Source organism: Trichogramma pretiosum, unplaced genomic scaffold (genome assembly GCF_000599845.2).
Source record: "Trichogramma pretiosum strain Unisexual culture from Peru unplaced genomic scaffold, Tpre_2.0 scaffold23, whole genome shotgun sequence".
In the NCBI taxonomy this organism is placed as follows: Eukaryota; Metazoa; Arthropoda; class Insecta; order Hymenoptera; family Trichogrammatidae; genus Trichogramma; species Trichogramma pretiosum.
The window spans coordinates 557372-583131 of NW_019641629.1; the positions used below are offsets into that span (position 1 = coordinate 557372).

The 25760-nt window shown below is 48.6% G+C and overlaps 4 protein-coding genes across 8 annotated transcripts in view; 1 reads left to right on the forward strand and 3 right to left on the reverse strand.

The window, feature by feature from the left end:
- Positions 1-743: 743 nt before the first annotated feature.
- LOC106654717 lies at positions 744-6530 on the forward strand. The gene is made up of 5 exons (XM_014374715.2): positions 744-844; positions 3639-4240; positions 4739-4798; positions 5187-5459; positions 5599-6530. Exons 1-5 carry the CDS (start codon positions 814-816, stop codon positions 5944-5946), a joined length of 1314 nt encoding a protein of 437 aa, XP_014230201.1. The 5' UTR covers positions 744-813; the 3' UTR covers positions 5947-6530.
- Positions 6531-10775: 4245 nt separating this feature from the next.
- LOC106654652 (ankyrin-3-like) lies at positions 10776-14918 on the reverse strand. 2 transcript variants are annotated; one of them, XM_014374609.2, is made up of 2 exons: positions 10956-14918; positions 10776-10863 (listed from the first exon to the last, which is right to left on the reverse strand). In XM_014374609.2, exons 1-2 carry the CDS (start codon positions 14288-14290, stop codon positions 10851-10853), a joined length of 3348 nt encoding a protein of 1115 aa, XP_014230095.1. In that variant the 5' UTR covers positions 14291-14918; the 3' UTR covers positions 10776-10850. The 2 variants fall into 2 exon arrangements, with proteins under 2 accessions (XP_014230095.1, XP_014230096.1); XM_014374610.2 differs by having other exon boundaries at positions 10946-14918.
- Positions 14919-21150: 6232 nt separating this feature from the next.
- On the reverse strand, positions 21151-21681 carry LOC106654567 (myb-like protein I). Its single transcript, XM_014374490.1, has one exon. The coding sequence runs from the start codon at positions 21679-21681 to the stop codon at positions 21151-21153; it is 531 nt and encodes a 176-aa protein (XP_014229976.1).
- A 114-nt stretch (positions 21682-21795) lies between these two features.
- LOC106654839 (insulin-like growth factor-binding protein complex acid labile subunit) overlaps positions 21796-25760 on the reverse strand; it is a 272241-nt gene continuing 268276 nt past the window's right edge. For all 4 annotated transcript variants that reach the window (XM_014374911.2, XM_014374912.2, XM_014374914.1 and 1 more), the window contains exon 3: positions 21796-23454. In XM_014374911.2, coding sequence (XP_014230397.1) covers positions 21808-23454 — 1647 coding nt within the window. In that variant the 3' untranslated portion in view covers positions 21796-21807. The remainder of the gene's footprint in view (positions 23455-25760) is intronic.

A 25760-nucleotide genomic window follows, 5' to 3' on the forward strand; every position in this document is an offset into this window, starting at 1 on the left:
GTGTATCGTATATTGAAGCGCGCCCGCGGCGCAAAGGAAGTGCGGGAGCGACGCAGAAAATTACCGAGCTTTCGAGTAAAGTAGTTGATGACACTTAAAAGGAACGCGCCGAAGGAGAATTCAATCCACGCGCACGCCTATATCGTGCGTATATAGCAGTGCGTAATTTAATTTTCGAGCACGAGCCCGTAATGTTATTACGCGCTTTGTCGTTTGCTTCGTCGAGTCGCTGCGACTCTCTGATTTGGGCTGCGGTGGACACCTTAAAAAAATGAACTTGCAAGCTCATCGATCCTCGAAAGCCCAAGAAAAGCTCGGAATCCGAGTATATATACGCGCGCGCTTGTAAGCGCATGCCTCATTAGACTATATACGAATCATCATCGCGTCGGTATGCTCGATATACACACGCGGTCGAGTGGCCCGCTGCGAAATCGACCTTGCGCCTCTGGCTAACTCGGTAGCATCAGCGGCAGCGGTGGCCTATTAGAGAGTGCGTAACGCCGTAAAGAGGGTTAAACCACTTCTGCGCGGCAGGATGACGTCGTCAATCGTCGACGACTGTACTACTACAGCATCGTGCCGATCACGCTTGCGGCCCATCGCTCCAGCTAAGCAGCGGCAGTAGTAATACGCGTCGCGTGGCCGAAGGGCAGCATCAAGAGCGAGTCGTCGTGTGTACGCAGGGGCCAATCGGATGGCGCTGCATCGGCCGCCTACCACAACTCGGTACTCGGCGGCGACTCATCATCGATCGGCGAGATCGCGAGAGCGAGCTGCCTGCAGTTGGCAAGCTGATCGTCGTCCCGAGAGATGATTGTCATTCTCGTGCCGTTCTTTTTGGGTCGGTATTACATTATAGCACGCACGCAGCGCACGTACGCACGTTGTAAAAGGCGTCATAATTACGCATTGTCTCGCTGACCCCTTGTCGATCAGCCGTATTATATATAATATACATGCTGCTGCTATTTTTGCTCTGATCATTTTTGCTCTCTTTATATGATCGTGTGCTGTTTGGTGCAAAAATAATTAGCGAATCTTATTATTGTGTGCTATATATAACGTGCTCCGTTTGATTCTGAGGCTTGATATGTGTGCATAGCTTTGTGCCTACTTAGTGCGGATTAAATATCTCTGATTTCTATATGGTGAATTGTTTAAAGCTGCGATTACGTATAACATGCTCATCAGTAATTCCAATCTTTTATTACGATTATTTATGCACCTAATTGTTTGTATCTCTCTTTACACGTTTATTTTCTTAAAAGCTATGAACTATGCGCTTGAAATCATTCGTCATTATTATATTCACATCTTTGTCAATGAAAAAATTCATTTTCGCTTTCTCTTTTATTAGTCTTTCATCCATTAAGCTTTAAAGATTATATAGTGTTATCTTCTCTTCTTGCAAAGACCCTTCTATTCTTACGAAGGTTGAATTTTCTTGCTAGGTAATTCGGGTTTTTTCATCGGCTTGTGAATTCCGTCGATGAGGGTAGGGTTGGGATGATTAAGGGGGCCCCGAATGAATAACCAAGTAGTGATAATTGTGAAATCAGTGGCAGTACTGGCGTTACGTTTATTCGGATACAAACATCCTGTTAGCAAAGTTCATTATTAATCATGACTAAATACACCGTTACTACTAATTAGCTTGTTTTTTTGCGATTGTCATGTTGGAATTATTACATACATGACAATGATCTGAAACTGGCTGTTAAATTGTTTCAAAAGATGGAGACCACTTTTCGACCCTTTTAATACAACATTTAAAGTTTTTGCCACTAGATGGCGAATATCTTAAATTGTAAACTTGCAAGTGGTAAAGTCAAAATAAGTGTATAAGTGTATAATCACAGGGCACGCATTTCGTGTTTATTAATACGTTAAAATATTGAAGAAAAAAAACTTTACACTTTTGATTCCATTTCCACAGCCTCTCTTCATACGTCCAAAAAACTTTCTTGTTGGCCAAAATCTAGCCATAAAATGTCAAGTATTTCTTCCTTATAAAATCGAATCAAACAACGACAATATCGACGCGTTACGCCAAGCTCGCATCGGTATGCACATAGGTATATACACGTAGCAGTCGTCATTCGTCCTAATCCCCGCATTCGGAAGAAAGCCCTTCTTGCGTAACCCTTTCCTTTTGCTCGGCTCTGCTCTCTCACTTCAGCACACGACGACGCTAATTCGAACGCGCTAATCGTTATAAAGCCTCGGCGAAGCTCTCGAGAGTTTTAGCCTCTCTCTCTGTCTCTGTCTCTTTGCGCGCGCGCCAAGCGAAAACCAACGCGTGCTACGGGTATAATAAGGGCGAGACGGAGAGAGAGAAAAGGGATAATTATTTGGACTAAAGTGACTAAATTTAGGGTGGACAGTTATGCGTGTACGCGCGTCTAGGAACCAGCTCGATTTATCTCGGACCGAGAATCTTAATGCCGACACGATTCGCTCTTTTGTGTCTGTGTGTAGGATAGGTACGAGCGAGCGAGCAAGAAACGGCTACTACACGAGATTTTCGGGCTTTTCTCCGCAGACTCCGTAGAATAGAAGCCATGGCATGGCATGGCATGGAGGGTGGAGTTTCTTGTCGGTTAGCAAGAGAGGAAAGCAAGAGAGAGAGAGAGAGATAAGGTATATATAAGGACGATGCCTTGGAGAGATTCAATTCGTTTGAGAGATTATTGAGGCGAACTTTCGAGTCAAGTACGCCCTCTTCGCCTGAATATCTCAGCTCTCTCTCTCTCCCTCTCTCTCTCTCTGGGGCGATTTGTTTTTATGCTGCTGGCTTTTCCTTTCTATCTATCTATCTATATACAACGCGTAACATCGCACGGGGCACGTATACGCGATACAGGGTGTATATAACTTTCTTATATTTTCGTTAATGCAACTCACGATTCTTCTTTCTCTCTCTTTTTTTTTATTCTTAACGATAATCCGCGGGTACGTGTACGCCAAGCCGAACGAGCGACTAATATTTATATATAGATAAAAAAAATTCTTCCAAGTGCCCAATAATTTCGTATGATCATTCGCGAGCTTTCTAATTCATGGCCAATAGTATTTACGTCGTAGGGTGAACGGAGGGCACGAACGCATATAGCAGGCTTAAAAAACAACGACGTTAACGTTATCAACCGGTCGAGGTCGGCCAGCTCATTGACCGTGGCTCGATTCGAGGGCAATTCACATACGCGACGCGTGTGCGTGCTCGCCTATATTAAGCCATAAAAGTGGGTCCTCCGGCCTCAAAAGGGGGGGAGCTGCTTCTCTCTTGCTGTGTGCTCTTCGTATATTGCATACTATACACTATACGCCGAAGACGGATCTCGAGCACGTACATAACGTATTCTATAACGACTTGACGACTCGAGGCGCGCGCGCATTTACATGCACCACTTCTCGCTTGTCCCTCGTAATTCACACAGCTTGTGTGTTATGTATACGGGTTGATGCAAGCTCGCATGCTGACACTCGCGTATACATATAAGCATGCGCCTAACGACTGACGGATCGTTGACACGTACTCTTACCTCATCTTCTCTGCTATACTGCTACACGTTCTCCATACACGTCTGACTGTCTGTTTCGTACGTATTCGACGACGTGACGCCACGTATCCACAGCGGCGCAACTGCGGGAGGCCGGCTGGCCCCAGGGCGCCGGCGAGGCGCTCTACCGGTTCAGCGTCAACGCCACGGTCCTCGACGCGGCCGCGGCAGCCACCGGATCCTATCGTCATTCATCGTCGCGCCAGCACGACAATGGCCCGACGGTGGACCGGTCGACTCGCTTCGATCTGAGCTCGCAGCTGCGCTGTCGATTTCGCGGGCCCGCCTCGCTCGTCTGCCGCATGTGCGACACTCGGGCCGTGAGCTTCGCCTCCAAGGACCTGAATCCGGCCTCGCAAGCCTGCCCGATGCCCGACACCCTGCAGCATCACGCCGAGTACCAGATCGCCGAGGAGGCGTTCGAGATCAGTTTCGCGCATCAGGGCGTGGCCAAGATTCTCGTGAATCGCACCGTGTCGCCGCACGACCTCAACATCATCCGAGCGCTGGTGAATCAGTTCAACGTGGGGGCCAACATAGCCAAGCGGCGAGAGAGCGAGTTCCATCAGATGGAGAAGTCGCTGATCGGCAAGTGCGACACCATGTTTCGCGTTGTCAAAAATACCAGCAGCAGCAGCAACGCTGTTGATACTGGTCGCGTGTCGACAGTAGCGCAGGTAATTGATACGGTTTTTTTGCGTCTCTTATTTTCCTGGTAGGAATGCTCAACGTTTTGTTACGGATCAACGGAAAAGTTTCTTGGATATAAATGGGCAATTGGAACCAGTTATGAGTATAACATTTTTTATACTGAATTATTCCTCTAAAACATTCATCAATAATTTTTGAAATCAGTGCGTTACTTGTACAATTATTTTGACTGTGCCACTTGCAGATTTCCCGAAATAAAGGTACTCGCCACCTAGTGACGAATGCTGAAAGTAATATTTTATTATGAAAAATAGTCAAAAACTGGCCTATATCGTTTGAATAGAAGAAAATTGTCATTTTCAAGTAATGACTCCAATGCTCTTGACATTTTGAACACAATTTTAACTTTTAAAAATTTTAAATTATTTCGTCACTGGACCTCATAATCAATGTTGAGCATTTCTATCAGAGATTATTGTAAATACAATTTCGATCATCTTCAATTAACTCGGACATTTTTGCAGCAATACGAGATGCCACGCAGAGGAGCCAACGCGAACTGCTCGATCACTTGTAAAGACAAGGTGCGCATTTATCCATCATTTATTCATCCACGTAGAGAAATTTTCTCCAAATTTTCGATCTGAAATTAACAATTCGTATAATCGGAAAAGGGTACGAATTTAAAGCTCGGCCACGCGGCGGTGGCGGCTCTTCGTTTGCCGGCGAAATTCCTAAAGCTCACCCGAGCAGCAGCACGAGCAGAGCAAAAAGCTCGGCTCAGGGCGTATACATATTACACACCCCCAGCACATCCAAGCTCCTGTATACATACGTACACTATACATACCCGCATGCGAGATCTAACGCTGCTCGGGAGAAATTCTCAGACGGCGTACCTATATATACATATACGCTCCGTATATAATGCGATATGTACTTATGTCATAAGCCTCGATCCTCGGCTTGCAGCAACAGCAGCAGCAGCTCAACGGCGGCGGCAGAGTTTCAGCGTCAGCGGGCAAAGCATCCAGTGCTACAGCTACTGACGATGGCGGTGGCAACGGGCCGTGGCTCGACGAAGACTACAAGCTCAGCGGCTTGGAGAGCCTCGGCCGACGCAAGGGCGAGACTCTGAGGCTGGAGAAGTGGCGCAACGTACACAAGTGCAGCCTCAGGGCCGATTATTTCTTTGGCAGTCGCGAGAATCTACGCATGGATCCGTCCGACTTTGAGGCGCGCATCGTAAGTTTTTTTTTTTTTTAATGTATACGCGGCAAAAGAAAAACAGCTTAATGAGCAGCTCTTCAGCGAGCTCTCCTCTACTCTTTCTCGTTTCTTTCAACTTTTATATAAAAAAAATGTGATGATAATTGGCCCACAGGTCGCCTCCGAGAGTACGATCCACGTGTCGGACACGAACTTCGCCTCGTACACGGCCAACGAGGTGCACATCAAGCGCCAGCGCGGCGACGACCTCGTCATCTACGAGCGCTACGCCCTGCAGCTGGCCTCGATCGACGCCACGACCAACGTGGCGAGGCGGCCGCCCTTCGGCGTCGCCGATCCGGCCTCGGCGAGCGTCTACGCTTACCAGTACATCGACGACGAGGACGAGGAGTCGCTGGAACTGCAGGCGCCCCAACCGACGACGCAAAAACCACAGCAGCAGCAGCACAATAAACGTTCTCGTGCCACGCGAAGGTCCAAATACTCGGCGACTCGCGCGTAATTACCCCCTCGTCGTGTACAGCGATTCTTTGCAGTTTTTCTCTTTCTTTTTTTTTACTCTCAGGAAAAGAGCCATTATTACGTGTATGGAAGCCAGATGCAAATGAAATGTCTTCATTCGAGGAAAAAATTGCGGGGCTAGTTTATCGATCCGCGCAGGTGTACTCGCGGGTTAGATCGTATCGCTCTCGAGTTCCGACCCACTATGAGTAACAAAAAAAATTAAAAAAAGGAAGAAGAAGGAGATCTTGCAAACCAGTGCGAAGTTAGTTTTTATTACCCGCAAGCTGCAAATGTTATTGTTTTATTTTTGTATCGATCGCTCGAGTAAACAAATGAAATAAATCTACTCCGCCTTTGAACCAAAAAAAAAAAATACGAAACAGAAATGTTTAAACTAGCTACAGAGTATTTAGAATCGTACGAGGTATAAAAAGATATTTATTGATTACACATCTCTGGCAGTGGAGAATCGCAATGTTTATAATATATAAAAGAGAGGCTGAACGATTTTTTTTTCTTTTTGCCTGGATACGAGTTACGAGTAAGGATGTAAATAATTATTGTAATAACGATCACATTGTATATAATAAATAATGATGTTAAAATAGATTTATTATTCGAAAAGTATATAAATAAACTTTCGATGGCCGAAATCGTTGAACACCGTAAATCATCGTACGGCAACTTTTCTTTTTTTTTTTTCAACGACGATTACGAATTCGGAATGTTCCTCGGCGAAACAACTGCGCGTTATAAAGTTTTCGATACGCGCGTATAGGTATATACCCGAAAAATGCGAGAAAAAAGTCAGGAGAGGAATAAAAGCACTGCACATCGAGTGGATATGGATATTTCGAAAGGTACAGAAGAAAGGCAGCAGCAGAGGCGGCGGCGACGAGTCTCTCGAGTATAGCACAGCAAAAATGCTAGATCGTCGTCGTTGCACGGCGAACATGCACGGGGCGAGGCTAGGCGAGCAGACAACCATACATCGGGATAGCCTTTTTTTTTTTTTTTTGAAAAAATATAATGCGAGACTCGCTCGATACACCGAGTCTCTCTCTATGCAGACATTGTAATGGCTATATGCGCTTGCATATACTGCTGCTTCTGCATACACCGATACATTATAATGCGCAGCTCTCTCTCTCTCTCTCTCTGCGTTGTGTCGGAGTCACTCGCGTGTGATCCGCATGCCAAAAGCACACGAGGCGTACGGGACTAATGCACTACCATGCTACAGCCAGGTTACACGCATACATTATTACGTCTGCATACGGGTGTATGTGTGTGCATGTGTGCGTTATTATCCGCCCACCTATCCTTCGCACTGCATCAATAATTTAACGGCCGCGCGTAACGCACACACACACACACACACGCACACATTGGAAATTCGTCGGATCGCAGCAGGAGCTCGACTATACATAATGCTGCTTATATACCTGCGCTCGCCCCCGCAGTAGTAGTAGCGGTAAGTACAACTTCGCTTCTTCATCGCGTAATCTTTGCAGCAGCTAACGTAGCGTGCGGTTATCGCGCGCGCCGCATCATCTTCCTCGTGGACGAGTTACTCGTCGCTCCCGCAAGGAGGTGTACTTTATACAGCGCCGAGGCTCCCAGCGCTTTCCTATACACACTGCGCAGCTCGAGCTCGAGCTCTATATATAGCTGTGTGTAGTTGCGCGCACGCTTGTATAGATATCCGAAACCCCTCTGGGCGATGCTATATCTCGCTTTGCTGCTGCTCGAGAGCTACCTTATCAAAAACACCGCACCGAGCCGAGCCGAGGCAAAGTCTCGAAGATTCGAGCTTGCAAGCTCGACTTCGTTCTATGTGTGTGGGTTTTAGCTAACGTACACCCACACATCCAGCCCTCTCTCTCTCTAATGCCGGGCCATCGTTTATTTACCGCCTTTTTTTTTCTTCCATCTAAGAGAATCAAGAGAAAACCATGAGGAGAGTAGAGAGAGAGGAGGAAAGCTCGCTATCTTCGAACCAACCTGGGCTACACGTTTCGAGATAAGACATTGCCACCGCCAGCGAGTCGAGTGTGTATTATAAAGCTTTGATCGTGCGCTTATATTACGGACACAGGTTTTTGAATATCTCCTGACGAAAGCGACTCTTTTTTATACGCATTCGGAGGGATTTTTTTTTTTACGACCATCGCCGATTACATATACCACCCGAGAGCTTTTCGCGGATATATTCCGATATACGTATATTGAAATAAGAAAGAGGCAAATTCGTATAGAGCTCGTCGTCGGAACCAAAGCGCAAAATTTCGTACCGAAAAATGTCGCGTTGCGTATATATAAGAAGGAGAAAAAAAAAAGAAAAAAAGAGGAATTTCAAAGGCAAAAAGTCGGTACACGAACTCGCGAAGATTCAGAAGAATTTCCTCGGACGCTCGCAAGCTCGCTCTATACGGGTATAAAATCTTTCGCTGACCCGTGTTCACGTACAGAGCGCGAGCATCGATAGTACGTACGCGAGTAAAAAATGCAAAGCCGCGCGCGTGGCGAAGAGAGAGTTTGCAGCTTTTCCTCGCTCTGTATATACTTTTATATATCTGTATATATGGTTACGGTAGTGGAACGAAGAGAGAGAGAGAGAGTACATGTAAACGGACATTCCGGAGATAACTGCACACACACACACAGAGCGTATATTATACACGTCGCTTGTCTGCCTTTAGCTTATCCTACAGCAGCAGCAGCTAGCCCTAAGGTCGAGAACGAGACACGTATGTACGTACGTACGTGTATGTAGGCGTGCGCTAGCTGCGGCGCTGTATATATATTTCTCGATCGAGCTTCGCCTATGGTATAGTGCAGTGCTGCCGCTGACAGCGACCGTACGCCGCGGCGGCGCGTCGGATATTAATGGTCGCTGCTGCCGCTACTGCACAGGATGTTTTCCGGTTGCCGTACTGGGACACAAAGCACAGCTCCATATATATAAGCTATGCTATATGCATATCCCTGCAAGCTCGACCCTCATTATTACATAATACAACAACAACGACACAGTGGTGTGTACGGCGCAAAGATGTCGAGCAATATCTCGAATATTTTATCGCGCGAGCTTGCAAGCTGCAAGCACGGCATATTTTATTATTCTTTCGACTGTAGCAATAATAATAATAATAATAATAATATAGCCGCACGCTGGACTGATGGTGTGTCGGATACATACAGATGACGACGATGATGATGGTGGTAGTGGTGGTGGTGGTCGTGCGCGCGGCACACATTTATGGCTCCGCTGCCCTCTTTAACCAAAAGTTTCGCAATAAAAATTTATCTCTCCCTTCGCGTATATATATATATAATGTACCGCGCCTTACGCGTAGTACGTACACACGTCGTCGTATAGTAGTAGTCGCGGTCGCGTAGAAGCAACGATCACGCTCTGCTTTACGACGCGGAGGCCATCTACTACCCACGATATAAAAGTAGTGCGGTGGCATATACGCGCTTCTTTCGCGATGATGAAAAAGAAATTGTCGCGAGAAGAGGAAGAGGAGGAGGACGGAAAGAGACAAAGATAAAAGACAAATGTGTATTATATATATATAGTACGACAGCTGTGCGAATTTCGAATTTACGCGCGTTGACGTGTCGCCGAGGTCGTAAAACATTTATGAAGTTGGCCGTACAGTACCTGTGCGTGCGTGCGTGTAAGCAGGCATCCAGAGCTTGACAAAAATCGCGATATTCAAATGAGCTCCGGTGCGTTTATGTGTATGAATTGTGCAGCCGTCGCAAGCGTAAGGCAGAGAGAGAGAGAGAGAGAGAGAGAGAAAAAGTTTAGAGCGGCATACATAGCATGCGGACTCTGAGAGCTACAGGAATATATATGTCTAAGAGTAGGGCTATAATACGGGACGAAAGGGTTTTTCGTACGTGCCCGGTGTGCCGGAGCTACAGAGAGAGAGAGAGATCTCGGGCGTAAACCCCCATGCCTCGAGCTTTTTCTCGTGTATCTATGTATATATAGCACAGAGGCCGTCGTGCGCGTCGAGCCGGCCACCAGCACCTTAACGCACATGCACGTCGGAGCTTTTTCCAACGTATACAGCAGCAGCTACTGCCGAACGAGTTTAGAGCCGTGGATTTGTATAATCGCTCGCTCGGATCTAGAATTTCTCGAGTATAAGAGCTACATATAAGTTTCTTCTCCTGTGTCCGTCTGTGTGTGTGAGCGAGAGAAAGAGAGCCGACCCCCATGGACGAGTGTGCAGCTAGTTGCCACGACTGCTCCGCTATAGAGGCTGTTAATCAATGTGATATAGGACCGGCGATTTTTCTGGTCCGTGCGCAAATCTCGAGTGCATAGTACTTATATATAGAGTCTGAAAGGGAGAGAGCCGGAGCTTTTAATGGAGACTACTTTTTGTCGTTGCGCGCGTATAACGTTATATGGACAGCCATATAAGGAGAATCAAGAGTCGTATCCGTAGAGTGAGTGGATGTATATACGGCGAAGCAATAAACAGTCGAGATAAGCTGGCAATTACTTTGTGCCGCGTGTATTTTTCCGTGCGAGCGAAATTATAGGTGTGTGCGTTTGATTGGAAAGCTTATGACTGGTACGGCATGCATGTACAAGAACTGCGTTTTGATGCCTCGACAAAGAGTTTCCTCCTAAAAAATGTGGATAAGAATGAGAATCTTGTGAATATTCTAAAAAAAACTGTAAAATCAAATGTAGGTGTAGATAATGTTTAAGAAGCATCAGTGCGATACAGCCCACTGAGATAATAATTATGAGCTAGGTTGAGTTTTTTCATGCAAAAGCTTGAATGTAAACCTTTACTGTTTTTTATAAAAAAATTTATTTTCATGTCATAATAGATCTAACTAATACATAATACAAATCTTGCACACGATTTCTCAACATCGCCGTCTGAAAAAAAAAAATTAAGAGCAGTTTAGAAAAAAATGTATAAAGTTGATCATTTAACGATTACAGAAAGAAAGAGAAATACATTTTATTACTTTTTGGAGGGACTTGGCATCACTTCTGCGTCTTGGCTCTCTTCTCCGTCGGAATGATTTCGCCTACTCGGCACGGCGCTACCGTTCGTCGTCGTCGTCGTCGTCCTTCCTAACCCCCCGAAAGGATCCAGCCCCCATCGCTGGAAAAAGTCCGCGGACATCATCTCGCACAGGTGCGTCGTGCACGCCACGACGTGCTCCTCGGCCAGTCGATTAAATTCCTGCGCCTCGGCGAGTCTCGCGTAATCCTCGTAGGCGAGGGCGGGTTCCACCCGCGGCATCCGCGAGCGGGTCAGGTCGTACAGCGTGAGACTCGGCCGTATCGCGATCTCCTTGGCCAGACTCGCGAAGTCCTCGTCGTCGTGCCAGGACTCGAGACGCTGCGACGCGTCGAGCGCGAGGTGGTCGAAGAAAAACGACGCGATCGTGACGACGTGCCGGCGTTTCACCTCGAATCCACGGCTCTCCAGGCGTTGGACGACTTGCATCGTTCTCGCCGCTTCTCTCAGCTTGAGGCCCTTTCCCTGGTGATCATCGACCCTCTCGAAACAGATCACGTTCGGAAAGACGAAGCTGGCCAGATCGGCGCCGCGTGTCAAGAGCGTCTCGACCATACGGGGCAGACGATGCATCACGGCCAACTGCAGCGGCGTCCAGCGGCTCTTGTCCTTGACGTCCACGCGCAACGTCGCGCGCGCGTCCTCGATTATCCGGAAGAACGTCTCGGCCAAGCCGTCGTCGATTTTGCGGGCGGCGATCGAGTGCAGAGGCGTCCAGCCTCGCCAATTGGCCAAATTCGAATCGGCGCCGTGCCTCAGCAGCAGATCGGCGTACACGTCGTTGCCGTGGTACAGAGCCAGATTAAGGGGCGTCCAGCAGAGATCGTCCTGAGCATCGACGATCCGCACCTCCTTCCCCAGTTCGTCGCAGATCTCGAAGAACTTGTCGCCCAAGTCGTCGTCGTCGTCGTCGTCGTCGTCGTTTTCGTCGTAGTCGTCGTCGTCGGCGGCCAGTCGTTTCTTGGCCATTATGTGCAGAACCGTGGAGCCGCTCCTCGTCGCCGAGTTCGGATCGGCTCCTGCCCTCAGCAGCGTCTCCATGACTCCCCTGTGTCGCCTGTACAGAGCCAGATGCAGCGGTGTCCAGCCGTTCTTGTCCCGGGCGTCGACCACGACCGTCTTCCGTAGCTCGCCGCAGATCTCGAGAAATTTCTCCAGCAAGCCGTCGTCCTCTTTTTTGCGACACGCGATACTGTGCAGGGGTGTGTATCCCCTCGCGTCGGCCGCGTTCGGATCCGCGCCCCTCCTCAGCAGAATCTCGATGTGCCTGCGTTTGGCGTTGCTCAGAGTGTGCTGCAGCGGCGTCTTGCCCGTCTCGTCCATGGCGTCGATGATCCGCGCCGTCGTCTTGCCGATCGCCTCGACCTGCCGTAAAAATATCTCCGGCAGCTCGTCGTCGGTTTTACCCTGGCAGACGAGGTGCAGAGACGTCAATCCCTTGGCGTGGATCAGGTTGGGATCGGCGCCACCTCTCAGCAGCGCCTCGACCACTCTCGCGTTGCGATAGTACAGGGCCAGGTTCAGGGGCGTCCAGCCGTACTGGTCTCGGGCGTCGACCAGTAGGGGCTTGTGCGCCTCGCTGCACAGCTCGAATATCATAGTCACCAAGTCGCCGGCGTCATCCGCGACCTCGTCGTCGCCGAGTCTCTTGCAGACGGTGTGCAGAGCCGTGGATCCGTTCTCCCGGGTCAGATTGGGATTGGCCCCTCTTCTCAGCAGCACCTCGGCCATCTTGCGTTTGCCCTCGCGCACTGCCAGATGCAGCGGCGTCCAGCCGTCCTTTACCCGGGCGTCGACCAGCACCTCGATCTTCCTCTTGTCCACGCAGATCTCGAACAGTCTCTTCAGCAGCACGTGGTCGTCGTCCTTGCCCTTGCAGATCCTGTGCAGAGCCGTGGATCCGTTCTCCGATCTGCTCAGGTTGGGATCGGCGCCGTTCAGGAGCAGCGCCTCGAACGCCTTGGCGTTGCCCCGATTCAGGGCAGCGAGCAGCGCCGTCCAGCCTTGATCGTCCACGGCGTCCACCTCCACCCGTTCACCGATCGCTCTGACTATCCGGAAAAACTCCGCGGCCAGATCTTCCTCGGTTTGGCGATGGGCCAGATGGTGCACGGGTGCGAAGCCGCCGCTGGTGAGGCGCGCATTGGGGTCGGCGCCCCATTTCAGCAGCGACTCGATCGTCTTGCGTTTGCCGTAGTACAGGGCGTAGTGCAGCGGCGTCCAGCCCAGCGTGTCGCGGGCGTCGATCGCCACGCTGCGCCCGATGTCCCCCACGGTCTCGAGGAACAGCTCGGCCATGCGATCGTCGCCGCCCCTGATCCGGCAGATGATGTGCAGATAAGTCATCGCGCTGGCGTTCCCGTCGGGGCAGCTCCGATTGGGATCCGCGCCCCACCTCAGCAGAGCCTCGACGATCGGTCTCTGTCCGGCGAGCAGAGCGAGGTGCAGCGCCGTCCGCTCTTTCTTGTCCTGGGCGTCGATCGCTATCGTACGACGTCTCTCCGTGCAGATCTCGAACATCGTGTCGATGATCGCGGCCACCTCGACGTCGTCGCTCTCGGCCACCGTGCAAGCCGAGTGCAAAACCGTCTGTCCGGATTTGTCGACGAGATTGGGATCGGCGCCGTGATCCAGCAACGCCTCGACGACGTCCCGCTGTTTCGCCAGCACGGCCAACTGCAGCGGCGTCTTGCCTGTCTTTCCCACCGGCAGATCGGGATTCTGTCCGAGATCCAAGAATTTCTCCACTATATCGGCGCATCCCAACTCGCAGGCCACGTGAAAGTGCGTCTGGCCGTGCTCGTTCTCGTAATTCGCGTCGTAGCTGTCGTAGATCTCGAAGAGCTTCAGGGCTATCTCTTTGCGCAGATGGGGCACCTGATCGAGGGCGAGATGCAGGGCCGTGGCGCGACGCAGCCGCGTCGGCTCGCCCGCCTCGTCCACGTAGGGCGCGTCCCTGTAGCCCGTCGCGTGGACGAACTCGAAGAAGGGCAGCGTCTCGATGTCGTAATCGAGCACGAAGTCACCGAGCATCCAGTCGATCTCGTCGCGCGCGAAGAAGTCGCGCAGATCCGGCAGATGGTCCGTCCAGTCCCAGATCAGAGTCTTGAATTTACCGAAGAGCGCGCGACGTTCCGCTTGTAGGCCCCAATCGAAGCGTTCTCGCAGGCTCCGCAGTCTTTCCAATCTTTGTGGGCCCGTCAAGGGGGGCACGGCTGGATCGAGAACGATGATGGAATCGTCGCTGTCGCTGAGATCGTCGTCGGTAATGGTCATCTCGAGTTTTGCACGCACTTACGCGTACACGGACGATAACGACGCACTGTAGTTTTTTTTTTTCTTTTTTTAACGAATATTGTCACTGTTCGCGCGATGAGACATGACGCTGTAGACACATAAACAGACCGAGCGCAACTATATAACTACTGCTACTTTGCCGGACTGTAAATATACAATTGTACAGTGTACACGTGTCGTTACTCGTTCGATGCGCGAGAAACCAGTGCGAACGCGCACGGCGGCGCTCGCGCGCGCGGGAGAAAGAGCGAGACAGATATACGACGCCTTATATACCGACTACAGAGACGCTGCGTCTCAAAGTCAATTACTTACATTGCTTTTTTTGCTTATACTGCGATTTATGAGCATAGACTGATGCGAATGAGGTATTAGCTGCAGCAAGAGAATGAGAGAGACAGAGTGATAACTAACAAAGGCACGGAAGCCAAGCGCGTACTGTAGCTTACGGCAGCCGAACACGTGGTCACGGTCGTCCGAGTGACGGTCACGAATCGACGACCAGCTGATTCGCTCAGAGGTATTGCGAACTGACGTTTCGACGCGCGATTCTTAATGGTAAATTGATTCACTATGTATATTATCTCACTTGCGTCTCGCTGTATGGCTATCTGCTCGCACACAAGGACTCTCACATGCAGGCCCAAATTCTTCTGATCTCGCTGCGACGACAGTAGCAAGTTCGTTACACACTATACTACACCGCATTAAAGTGGGGGAAGGCAGCATAGGCCCGCGCCGCCACTGCTGCTGCGACTCGGCGGGCGATGCGCGCGCACGCACGGAGAGAAAACTGGAGGGGAGGGAAAAATGGGAGAGCGTATGCGGCCACGCGGGATTTTTGCAGCCTATGCGGTTCGACCTGAATTTGGTACGGTTTTAATGTATGATACAGTCAACGAACTCTATTATAATGATTTTCTTACATGCTTTTTCGAGTTGCAATACAAAGTATGGAGTTGGGAAGTTTTGGTTCTGGCTTGATTAAAAACGAAAAATCCTTGTGCTCTTACCAAATGAAAAAATGAAGGCAAAAGCGTTGGGCCTGCTCTCGTGTTTTGATGTACTCGAAGGTTTCGACTAGTTTGCGCTAGATGGCGCACGACCTAAATTTGACTCCCATAAACGACCTGTTAAGCCTCCTCGATAAGTATGGGTCTAAAATTCTCCAAGTTCCGCATGTGTTCAGCAATCTTTACCCCACAGCGTCGGAATGGAAGTCGAGGGTTAAAGAGGTTTTCGCTCACACCGCACGTATGCGTGAGCAGATTTTAATTATTTTATTTACGCAGAAAATATCTGCGTATGGCCAGTCGATGTGAAAGATATATAAATATCGCCAACGAATTATCGCAATAGCGAGTACATATCTCGCTAATATAAGCAAGCTACAAAACGAGACTGCGGTGCCTCGTCGTCGCCCCCTTATAAATAGGGATCGAATTCATTTCCCGATTCTTGGTCTGTTGGCGCATCCTGCCTCTTTCTCCGTATCTTATCGCGTTACAAAATTCAAGACAGAAATCAAACGTATATATCTATTCCATCTCTATATACACTCGGCTCTCGTTCTCGGTCGCTCGCTGCATAAATACCACTCTGATAAACATTATGCGCGCGCGTTGTGGGGGTGAGGATCGACTCGCGGAGAAACTCAATCAATAATTGCTGGGCCATTGCAAATACCATGCCTCGCAAGTGCGTTTGTACCACTACTACCGGCTGGGGAGCTGGCGAAAGTTCGTTTGCTCTCTCTCTCTCGCTGGCAGCTCGTTCTCTCCGCGGCTTCAAAAGCTTCATTGAAAAGCCATGCCGCAGCAGTAGAATGCAGTGCGCTCGCTGCACACACTCTCGATTCACGAACCCTCGCAAACCGGCGCTATGTATAGAGTATATATATATAACTTTGCAGTTAGCCGGGTATAATATAAGAGAGAAAGAGAGTAGTGAGCTTGCAGCGAATATAAAGGCTATATAGTTCGGTTCGCGAAGGCGCGCGCTCGATTAATCCGTCGAGGCCACTTGGCAGCGCGCGCGCGCGAGTTCGACTATATATATATATACCTGCAGTGCAGAAAGAGTATAGAAGCTGAAAACGTGGATAAGTGCGCCGTGGCGCGGCCCGGTCGAAGCCGCGTTGATTTCTCGCTTCCGGTCGTGCACGTGCTCTCTCTCTCTCTCTCTCTCTTTCTCTGCAGAAAAAATACCCGCTCGCGGCTCGAGAGCTCCGTACTTTTTTTGCGGTGAAATTTTCTTCGATCTTTTTTTCATCAACCCTTAGTTCCCTTCGATATTCGAGCCCACGAGTCCCTTTTGAAAAAGCGCGCCATTGTCGCTCCGCGATCCAAAAACTTTCGGCGCGATATTCGACTATTTAGACAAAAACCATAATACGGGTATTCACTTTTTTTTTCATTTGTTTTCGCGAGCGTTCGAAAAAAATCATCAAAAGCCCAAAGTTTTCATTCGTAATTTATAAAAAAGCTCGCAAGACATTCCCCGGCAAATTCAATCGCTCGATCATCGGCTGAAACTATTAAGCTACTAACTTGCGCGAGCGCGCAATAACGCTAGAAATTCCTTAATAGCAAAAGCGAGAGAGAGAGAGAGAGAGAGAGAGAGGACTAACCACACCCAAAAGCCTCGAAAGTCGAAGAACTACCGTGTACCTATACATACCCACTACTGATGTTGCTGTAAGTATAACACACAGCTCCTGCACCGATCGCTGCTTAGCTGACCCGTTGCCATATACACGGTGCCATGGTGAACGAGTGAGTGAGTTGAGAGAGTGAGAGAGAGAGAGAGATAGAGAAAGACGCCCGAGGCGCGAGAGCAAACTCTCTCTCTCTCTCTCTTTCGCTTCCCAACGAACGTGTATATGTGTGTGTGTGTGTGTGTACAAAGAGAGAGAGAGAGAATCTCAAAGGCTCGCAGTACGGAACAAAGGGCAGAGCTCGTTACACGCCTCGAATGAATTTCCCATCTCCGGAGCGAGGAGCTTCAAGCAGCACCAGCAGCACCGGCAGCAGCGGCATTGAAGGCAAAAGGCGCTTTGAACTATATACGAGGAATACGCGATGGGGCGATCGCTCCAAGAGAGAGAGAGAGAGAGAGAGAGGATCGCTTGATCCCTTGGACGCCTTTGCAAATGTTTGCTTGCTGCAGCACATCGCCGTTACGTCGTGGCCTGCTTTTATCATCATCATCGTCCCACGTAGCCCTTCGTGTATAACGATGCGCGTATGTGTTTATACCCCCAGAAAGGATTTGTAATACCCCTAACCCCCGGCACGACGAGTGGTACAATTTCGCATTATTATTAGCGGGGCTGATGTTGCCACGAACGAGCGAGCAGCTACCGCGGCGGCGAGCTACTCGAGACGAAAAAATCGCCGATTTTTAACCGACCAAAGGAGCCATTTCGCAAAAGTATTAATTTATTTTCCCAAGAAATTGCCTCTTAGTCTCGTTGTTTAAAAGCTTTATCTCGCTGATTGAATGTAACGTTTTATATCGCGGTGATTATAAACGAAGATCAAACGCGACGAAATGGCACTCGAGCTTTAATGGCTGTGTATATGGAAAAAGAAGCTGATTTTCGAAACAATTTCCGAGATCGCTATATACCGCGCAAAAAAGCTCGACGATGCTTCGCTACGCCCTTGAAAAATCAAAGCGTGTGCCTATAAACGCGCGGCCAAATTCAATACACCCGCGCTCTCGTATCTGCATAAAACTACCGGCTATATATGTATACGAGCTAGCGGATCGAAGATTCACCCCCTTGCAAAAACTCAAGCTCTCGATGTATACGAGACAGAGCTATAAAGCGTGCAAAACTGGCGGAATAGAACAATTTACCTCTCGGCAGCCCCGTACGATATGTGGCCAAATTTTCGTCTTGCTTATATATGGAGAACTTTTGGTCTGCGAAATTGAATCTTTCGAAGATGGAACGAGAGGGTGCGCAAGCTGTTGTGAGAGCGAAAAAAATTAAAAACAAATTATCGAGAAAAATGAAGGTAGATTTTAAATTATTGAATGAGCTACAGTTTCTCCCTTCGAAAAAAGAAACAAAAATAATTGAAATTGGCATTTGCAACTTTTGATCTTGAGCCGATATCGTCCCGTCGTTCCAGCTTGCTATTGATTTATTTCGGAGCTATTTTGGCCATCTGGAATCATCGCTTCTCTTCCTCCCTTATTCGATTAGTTCTTACCCATTACCTTTTTCTATTAGTTATTCGTTGATTTCCTTTTTACGGGCCAAGTCAAGGTTGAGAGATTTGATTATTCCGCTTGACTGTCTTCGATCTTTCATTTTTGTTTTCATTTTCAACTACTCCAATAGATCATCATCAATCGAGTATATTGGCAATATATTTTTAGTTATTCAAATCAATTTTTATCTTCACAATAAATTAATTATTTATAAGATGAATAATCAATACATTTATACGAGAGTAAATGGTGGGTGAAAAGATTTCGATAGCAAAATTAAGTTATGATTTGTACAAACTTTTATTGTTTGATAATTATTTACAATATTAACAAAAAGGTTAATTTTTTGGAACATTAAAAATTAACCGACAATTATATTTCCACTATTCGTAACTAAACTCAAAATAATTTGAGTATAGACGTAGCCAGTTCCTGTACGAAATATTATCGTAAAGCAGAAACTTCGCATTGAAAAACAATAATCTCGATATAATCATAATGAATTTCTTGTTTGATACATAAATGCTACTATCATTGGAAAAAAATAATGGAACACTTTGAATATTTTTCTCTTTTCCATCATATAGAAATTGAACATTTCTAATACATTAATGCTAATATGTACATTAATATTAACTAAATAAGCAAACATCTCTTGCGTTGTTTTTAAATAACGTATTTAGGACAATATTCACGGTGCAGAAACAAAATTTTAAGCGACACAATTACAGGCAACATTTATACTTGATCAACACAGATATCAACAATCTTTTGCCCGGATCATAGGATGAGGGCGTGCTTAATTAATTTTGAGACGAGCAAAGTTTACAAAAAAATTGAAAAAAAAAATTAGATTAAAAAATTACGTTATGGTAATGAAGAATATTATATAACATGCATAACAAGAGAAAAAGATATTTTACAAACTCTCTGCGCTACAAATTGGAACAACACATGAATTTTTTTATATACTCGTATGCAAATCAGAACTGCGTTATACACGCGCACAAGTTTTTTCATTCATACGGGTGTATGCATACTGATATATACCTAGAGCATTTCCGCTGTTTTCTTTGATTTAAAGGTTCGACCAATTCCTAGCTCATGAAAGTACACAATTTACGCACGCACACATTTTATAGTAAATTTTTTTTTATTTTTGCATTATTTGCAGACTGAATATGGGCAAGAATGTAATACAGTACCCGCACAACCGCTCCCTTAAGATTACGAGCATAAGTTTGTTTGCACACAGAAAAAGACACTTGTTAACCTTTTTTGATGTGGTAAGTAACGGTCTCAACACCCTTCGTATAAAACCATTTAAGTTTACGCCCCTATCACACGCACACACGTATCGTACATTTACAAATCCTAATTATGGCCTGCCTTTGTTAGACAACTAACGAATCGAACTTTGTTCTCTATCTGTCTCTCTGATATACCGCAGCATCGTTGCTTTCTGGTTCTGTTTTTGTTTTCTATACAAATGACATATACTTTTACATATGTATTTATATGATATATATTTATATTTTTATATATATAATTTTTATATATTTATAATTTTTATGTGTACACATACGAAAGCACAAAAGATTGCTTCGTTCCTTTCTAGATAGGAGAAAAAACTCGGGTCTTTGTTAAGACACCTTGTTGATTTGTTGTACTGAAGTAAACATGAAATATACGCGTACTCCCGCAGAGAAACAAACGCTCAACGTTAACAAGCCATTCATCAAAGGGTAGTTTCGAGATATATACACAAGATTCTACCGCGATACATGAGTTTTGCTCAAAACGACTAGTCTCACAATTATTTCACAGCTTAAAAATTGTTGTTATAATAGATTTACATCATTCGTGATCGCAGCAATATTTACAGGAAAATACTCAACTAAACCGATGTGCCATCGTTGCACGTTAAGTTACAAATTATAATTATTATATATAAAAATTTGTCGTTATACTTTATGCTAGAAACTTAAGTTATCTAAATTTTTTCGAGGTACAGTTTTTTCCGTTATTCCTGCGACAGAATCTGCAACAATTGAGCAAAACTTGCGAATCTTCGATACTCGAACTACGTCACACCGACACAATCACACACGCACGCACGCTCACATACCAATTGTTAAATTAATCCTAGAAAAAAAAACACTTAATAAAATTAATTACACGGTTTGATCGCTTTCTTATAAGACAAAAAAAATAAAACAAAAAAGAAAACTAAGTCAAGTGATCACAAATCGTCGTGAGAGGTATACACTTGCACGAAACAACAACAAAACACATTGTCAGACACGCTCTATTCGGCGCACACACACATTTACACACAGACACGCGCGCGCACACTCGATCGATTCCGTATACTGTCTATGACACTCTGCTCCTCCTTATCACCCAGACGTTTTAATTGCTTTTCGTTACACGCTTTTGTCTTCACGGCACGTACATATATATAGTAGAGATACATATAGAGATGCACCACCCTTCCGCAGCAAGTTTACACAACAAAAAATATATATAATCATTATCAGTCTTGTGGGGTCTCTCTCTCCTCTCCCCCGATATCGCGGAGAGAAGAGGAATCCGCCCGTCGTCTAAATTACAATTTACGCGTGATAACCGCCACGGTGCACCTGCAGCTCCTCCTGGCGCTGCTGATGCGACGAGGCCGACAGCTGCTCCATTCGCCGGCTGCTCGACTTGGATCGGCTCTCTCTGCCGGTGGTGCCCGCGGACTGTTGCTGCTGCTGCTGCTGCTGCTCCCTGCAGCCCTCCGCCGAGCCGTTGTTGTAACGCGACGAGTTGTAATGATGGCACACGCTGCCGTTGGCCGGCAGCGTCGGATACTGACCCGGGTATCGGGGCGGCGGCGGAGGCGGGGGCGAGGGCGAGCTGCTCGCGGGCGCCCTGGCCGACCTGCTCGACCTCGCGGAGCGCCGCAGCGAGTGATAGGTCGGCGCCCCGATGCTGCTGTAGGTGTGGTGCTGCATCGTCGACGCCTGAGAATTGTTGCCGACCGTTCCGTTGGCCAGCTCGCTGCTTACGATGTTGTTGGCGCAGGTGGGGCTCGAGCAGAGTCGCAGCGCGCTCGAGCCGCCACCGGGCAGCGTCCCCGTGGTGTGGCCGAGATGGCGCATCTTGTGGGCCGTCTCGCCGTCGATGTAGGTGAAGCCCTCGGCCGGCTGGGTGCCGCCGTGCGGCAGGAACCAGACGCCACCGGCTTGCTGGTGATGATTCACGGGGCTCGCCGCCCGAAGCTCTAGCTATAGCTCCGTCACCGGTATCGGTTTGATACCGGCGGAGATCTGCTGTTGCTGCTGCTGCTGCTGGAGTTGTTGCTGGTGCATGGCCGAGAGCTGCTGATGATGATGCATGTGCAGCGGATGATGCGGCGGCGGCTGATGATGCGGATGCGCCGCCCTGACTATGTACTCGTCCTCGGAGAAGGTCTTCTGGTACTCGTGCTCCTTGCGCGATATCGCCCTATTCTTCCACTCGTAGTCCTTGAAGGCGTCGCTCACTCGGCGCTTGCAGCGATAGTACAGTATGAAGGCGACGCCGGCGGTGAAGGCGACGCTTGCGGCGCACAGGGTCAGCAGCAGGGCCTGCTTGCGCGGATCCGAGAAGGCGCAGCCGAGATCCTCGGGTCGCATGCCGCGCAGCGACTTGCCCTGCAGGTCCTTGGGCTCGCTGCAGATGACGGGCGAGGAGTTGCGCGGCGCCAGCACCTCCGACAGCCACAGCATGCCGCAGTCGCACACCAGGGGATTCTCGCTGAGGTCGAGTCGACGCAGCTCCGACCAGGCTACGAGCGACTCGGAGAACGTGGCGAAGCTGTTGTCGCGCAGCATGAGCTCGCGCAGATTCGGCAGTCCCTCGAGGGCGCCATCTTCCAAGGTAGTTAGGCGCTTGTTGTTGTTGAGCGTGAGATACTCGAGATTGCCGTTGTCGGCGAAGGCGCCGCGCTTCACCGTGGTGAGCAGTTTGGAGCCGGAGATCTCGAGCCGCTTGAGATTGGTCAGGCCCTTGAAGGCGCCCTGCCTGATCACGGCGAAGTCGTTCTGGCCGAGCGAGAGCGCCTCCAGTCTGGCCAGTATCGACAGCTGCTTGGTCGGTATCTCGCGCAGCTTGTTGCCGTTCAGCTGCAGGGTCTTCAGAGCCTCGAGGCCGCGGAACGCGTCGGCGCTTATGTTGTCGAGGCCCGCCGCGGTGATGTCCAGCACCACGAGCTTCTCCAGGCCCCTGAAAGCCTCGTCGGGCAGCGACGTGAACGCGTTCAGTCCGATGTGCAGCTCGGCCAGGGCATTGAGCGGCTTGAGCGCCGCCGAGGGTATCTCCTTGAGCTGATTGTCGTCGAGATAGAGGACGCGCAGCGAGCCGAGCTTGTGGAAAGCGCCGGGCTCGACCACGGAGATGCGATTCTGGCCGAGGTCGAGCTCCTCGAGCTTGTCGAGCGAGGCGAACAGTCCGTTGGTCAGCGTCTCCAAAAAGTTGTTGCGCAGATTCAGCACCGCCAACGACCTGAGACCCAGGAAGGTCTTCTCCGTCAGAGTGGAGATGCGATTGCGCTTGAGATGCAGCTCCATGAGGAGCTTCTGGGCCTCGAAGGTGCGCTCGGGCACCGCCACCAGCTGATTGTAGGACAGATCGACGTTCTTGAGATCGCCGTAGAACTGGAACGCGGCGGCGTCCACGGTGCGTATCTGATTGTCGCGCAGCACGACGCGCTGTATGCTCGGATTCAGGGCGATGGGTATGACGTCGAGCTTGGCGCTGATGCAGGACGCCACGAGGGTGTTGTCGTCGCAGTTGCAGCCGTTCGGGCAGAAGGCCGCCTCGCCGACGCAGATCGAGGTCGAGAGGCAGGCCAGCAGGAAGAAGCACGTCACCAGCCACATCCTTCGGTGAGCCTGGAAAATTGCAAAATTCGCTTGTTAGTAAAAATATTTATAATAAGTAATCTATTTGTAAATGCTATTTTTTGAAGGGAAAATAATAAGAGCTCGCTATATCGATATAACCCTTTTTCGCTTCCAGCACTTATACTTTTGGGTCGTTAATTAGCTTTCCTGACCTTGAGAGGAGGGAGCGAGATAGTCATGATAGCGTATTATGTTGAAGCAGCAGCAGCGCCTACCTATATACACAGCTGCCGGGGAGAGCTTTTATATCGGAGTACCTCAAAGCTCTCTCTCTCGGCCTTTTTCACTTAAACCAGATTTCATATAGAGCCGAGGCGTGCCTGTGCAGTGGCAGTGTGGCGTGTGCACCACCTCTAGCAGAGAGAGAGAGGCAGAGAGAAAAGAAGAGGGCGCGAGAGGAGCGAGAAGAAAAGGGGTGCATAACTCGCATAACTACATTTAAAGTCACGTCGTCTGCGCTTGGTTAAATAGACCACAGGCTTTCAGCAGCGCGAGAGAGAGAAGACTTTCCCCTTTTAACACAGAAAAACATCAAAAGACTCGACTCTCGGCTCGCTCGACTCGCTGCTGAAACTTTGCCCCGCGCGCATACACACAGAGAGAAAGAGCTCCGCAAGTCAATCTTCGAGCCCGGAGAGAGAGAGATTATAACGCACACGCGCGATGCTGCGCTGTACTCGCGCGCGCGGCCGCGTTATTTAGCCGCGATCATACATAGCGAAAAACGATCTTTCATCGTCGACAAAATAAAAGGAGAGTAAAAAACGTTGAGTAAAGCTAAAGTAAAAAAAAAAAAAAAAGGGTAATGTACACGAGCTCCATATACCAGCGAGAACACATGCCTTTGATTCTTCACCGCTGGTAGTAGTAGTAGTAGTATGTACACGCGAGTGAGAGCGAGTGTCGAGCGCGTCGAATTGAAAATGCGACGGGCGCGCGCGCGCCCGAGTTAGGGATTATCCAGGCGAAAGCGCGCATCATTAGAGCGAGATTATGTGCCGCTGCCGCTGCTGCTGAGCTTTGTGCGTGTATTGCATCGTGTGTGACCCCGATTCGCAGCGTTGCACTATATATATTCCTTGTGTGTGCGTGGCAGTAGATGACGAGTACTTCTCTCTCTCTCTGTGTCGTTGCAGCAGCAGCAGCAGTAGTACGAAAGCTACTGCTGATGCGATGTGCGGCTGCAATTTGTGGCCTGAGAGCTCGACGCGGCTGTTTTATTTTTTTGATTCGACGCCCAATGACACGCGAACGCGAGCAGCAGCTAACAGCGAATGCATCGCTCGCGTACGCATATATACGTCTGTATTATTTGATTTTGCTGTTTTCACGAAATTTCCCCGCGCGTACGTTTGGCTACTGGATTGCGCATGTATAGAGTAGTATAGCTGCTACGTACAGCAGCAGCCGTTTTAATTGAACAGCCGACCTACATTATTTTCAGACTCCGAGTTCGACCGGCGCGTATGTATACGTACGTATGTAGCTGCTGCTGCACTGCACGCGTGATTGCTGCATTGCGCACAGAGAGTTCAACGTGCCTGCGGGCTTTGTGCCCTGCTCATGCACACACACACACACACTCACATATACGGATGAATTACTCGACCAGCAGTAATAAAGTGTTTAGTTTTATTGAGTTGGCCGCGCTGCTGCTGCCCGAGCCTGCGAGTATAAGAGAGAGAGAGACCTTGCGAGCGATCAGCCGCGAGTTGCATCTGGGATATGTGTGCAGCAAACAGGTTTTTCATGCATCCAAAAGTTTTGCCCCTCCCCTCCCCCCATTCAATTCTAGATATCGTGCGGACTATTCGTCCGATTATTTATTGAATTTTCGTACTCTGCCAGGCGAATCTTTTTTCTTTCGGGTGTTCGACTCTCGCTCAGCTTGCCTGCCAAGCGCGCGCGTATATAAGCTTTATGCAAATGCCTGCGTATTTCATAAACCGTCCAAAGTCTTTGTAAACAAATTGCTGTAATGGTATATACGATTTTTATTCCAGCACCGAACGCAGAATATGGCGAAATAAGAAGAGAGATTGAGAATGCATATAGCAGGTAGAGCCGAGAGACAAGAAATCTAGCCGTTTGAATACGTATTTATATAAACTAGACTTAATGAAGAGTAATGAATGCATTTGCATGTGTACATGCATCGGAGGCGCTCGGATATATAATCGCTTTCATTTGATCGACGCCAGAGCCATATAGCGCCAAGTTCTCCGAGAGCCGCATTGAATTATGCAAGTTCGAGAGCTCTCGCGGGTGTCGGCTAGGCGGCGGGCGTCACTCTC

What these genes read in the sequence shown, in the direction of transcription:
- LOC106654567 (XM_014374490.1), bottom strand. Translation starts at nt 21,681, where the DNA reads ATGCGCCATCTCGGCCACACCACGGGGACGCTGCCCGGTGGCGGCTCG.
- LOC106654717 (XM_014374715.2), top strand. Translation starts at nt 814, where the DNA reads ATGATTGTCATTCTCGTGCCGTTCTTTTTGG. An exon ending in CGATCACTTGTAAAGACAAG is followed by an intron (nt 4,799 to 5,186) that starts GTGCGCATTTAT and finishes CTCGGCTTGCAG; the next exon opens with CAACAGCAGCAGCAGCTCAA. An exon ending in CCGACTTTGAGGCGCGCATC is followed by an intron (nt 5,460 to 5,598) that starts GTAAGTTTTTTT and finishes ATTGGCCCACAG; the next exon opens with GTCGCCTCCGAGAGTACGAT.
- LOC106654652 (XM_014374609.2), bottom strand. Translation starts at nt 14,290, where the DNA reads ATGACCATTACCGACGACGATCTCAGCGACAGCGACGATTCCATCATC.